General features: G+C 51.3%; 1 protein-coding gene across 1 annotated transcript in view; it reads left to right on the forward strand.

The window, feature by feature from the left end:
* The window catches only part of LOC144490796 (protein FAM131B-like), a gene marked incomplete at its 3' end in the record, with an annotated part of 25613 nt that overhangs the window by 21736 nt on the left and 1377 nt on the right, over positions 1-2500 (forward strand). The window contains exons 3-4 of the mRNA XM_078208496.1: positions 363-398; positions 835-928. Coding sequence (XP_078064622.1) covers positions 363-398; positions 835-928 — 130 coding nt within the window. The remainder of the gene's footprint in view (positions 1-362; positions 399-834; positions 929-2500) is intronic.

Below are 2500 nucleotides of genomic sequence, written 5' to 3' on the forward strand. Positions count from 1 at the left end.
CTCTCTCTGTCTCTCTCCCTCTCTCTGTCTCTCTCTATCTCTTTGTCTTTCTCTCTGTCCCTCTCTCTGTCCCTCTCTCTGTCTCTCTCTCTATCACTTACTAACACATTCTCTTTCTCTCCCTCTGTCTCTCTCTCTGTCTCTCTCTCTCTTTCTCTCTCTCTCTCTATCTTTCTCTGTCTATTGTTGACACATTCTCTCTCTCCCTCTCTTTCTGTCTCTCTCTCTCTCTGTCTATTACTAACACATTTTCTCTCTGTCTCTCTCTCTCTGTCTCTGTCTCTCTCCCTCTCTCTCTCTTTCTCTCTCTCTCTCTCTCTGTCTATTACTAACACATTTTCTCTCTCTCTCTCTCCCCGCAGCAAACACGAACAGAGATGTCATGGGATGGGATCAATGTGAGTATTGGCTCTGGGTCGCCTGGGTCGTGGCAGGGTGAAAGGTCAGCGCCTCCGTCCAGCCCAGAGGCCATGACGAGGTTTCACTAACTCTCTCTCTCTCTCTCTCCCTCCCCCTCTCTCTCTCCCTCTGTCTCTCTCCCTCGCTCTCCCTCCCTCGCTCTCCCTCCCTCGCCCTCCCTCTCTCTCCCTCCCTCGCTCACCCTCCCTCCCTCTCCCTCCCTCCCTCTCCCTCCCTCTCCCTCCCTCGCCCTCCCTCTCTCTCCCTCCCTCTCTCTCCCTCCCTCTCCCTCCCTCTCCCTCCCTCCCTCTCCCTCCCTCCCTCTCCCTCCCTCCCTCTCCCTCCCTCCCTCTCCCTCCCTCCCTCTCCCTCCCTCCCTCTCCCTCCCTCCCTCCCTCTCCCTCCCTCTCCCTCCCTCTCTCCCTCCCTATCCAGCTCTCGATGGAAGACACCACATCGATCCTTCCCTCAATGAAGAGGAACCCCAATCCGTATGGAATCGGAGCGCTGGCGAAGTCTTCACTCTCGGGTACGGAATAATAGGGCCCAAGCAAAGGGATGGAAAGGGAGACGGTACTTAGCGTTGTGGGGGAGTGGGGGGGGGGGGGGGGTGGATTAAATGGGTGGGTCAAAGGAATATGGCAATGGACAATGAGGAAGGTTATCTCCAATTGCAACGGGATCTTGATCAATTGGGCCAGTGGGCTGACGAATGGCAGATGGAGTTTAATTTAGACAAATGCGAGGTGATGTATTTTGGTAGATTGAACCAGGGCAGGACTTACTCAGTTAATGGTAGGGCGTTGGAGAGAGTTACAGAACAAAGAGATCTAGGGGTACAGGTTCATAGCTCCTTGAAAGTGGAGTCACAGGTGGACAGAGTGGTGAAGAAGGCATTCGGCATGCTTGGTTTCATCGGTCAGAACATTGAATACAGGAGTTGGGACGTCTTGTTGAAGTTGTACAAGACATTGGAAAGGCCCCACTTGGAATACTGTGTACAGTTCTGGTCACCCGATTATAGAAAGGATATTATTAAACTAGAAAGAGTGCAGAAAAGATTTACTAGGATGCTACCAGGACTTGATGGATTGAGTTATAAGGAGAGGCTGGAGAGACTGGGACTTTTTTCTCTGGAGCGTAGGAGGCTGAGGGGTGATCCTATAGAGGTCTATAAAATAATGAGGGGCACAGATCAGCTAGATAGTCAATATCTTTTCCCCAAAGGTAGGGGAGTCTAAAACGAGAGGGCATAGGTTTAAGGGGAGAGATACAAAAGTGTCCAGAGGGGCAATTATTTCACACAGAGGGTGGTGAGTGTCTGGAACAAGCTGCCAGAGGCAGTAGTAGAGGCGGGGACAATTTTGTCTTTTAAAAAGCGTTTAGAGAGTTACATGGGTACGATGGGTATAGAGGGATATGGGCCAAACACGGGCAATTGGGATTAGTTTAGGGGTTTAAAAAAAAGGGTGGCATGGACAAGTTGGGCCGAAGGGCCTGTTTCCATACTGTAAACCTCCATGGCTTTATGTTTGCCTTCATCGGCCGGGGTATTGAGTTTAAAAATTGGCAAGTCATGTTGCAGCTTTATAGAACCTTACTGAGGCCGCACTTGGAATATAGTGTTCAATTCTGGTCGCCACACTACCAGAAGGATGTGGGGGCTTTGGAGAGGGTTCAGAAAAGATTCACCAGGATGTTGCCTGGTCTGGAGGGCATTAGCTATGAGGAGAGGTTGGAGAAACTTGGTTTGTTCTCACTGGAGCGACGGAGGTTGAGGGGGGACCTGATAGAAGTCTACAAGATTATGAGAGGCATGGACAGTGTGGATAGTCAGAAGCTTTTTCCCCAGGGTGGAAGAGTGGACGAGGGGGGCACAGGTTTAAGGTGAGAGGGGCAAGGTTTAAAGGAGATGTACGAGGCAGATTTTTTACACAGAGGGTGGTGGGTGCCTGGAACTCGCTGCCGGGGGAGGGAGTGGAAGCGGATACGGTCGTGAGCTTTAAGGGGCGTCTTGACAAATACATGAATAGGATGGGAATAGAGGGATATGGTCCCCGGAAGGGTAGGGGGTTTTAGTTCAGTCGGGCAGCATGGTCGG

This window comes from Mustelus asterias, unplaced genomic scaffold, assembly GCF_964213995.1.
Source record: "Mustelus asterias unplaced genomic scaffold, sMusAst1.hap1.1 HAP1_SCAFFOLD_3815, whole genome shotgun sequence".
In the NCBI taxonomy this organism is placed as follows: Eukaryota; Metazoa; Chordata; class Chondrichthyes; order Carcharhiniformes; family Triakidae; genus Mustelus; species Mustelus asterias.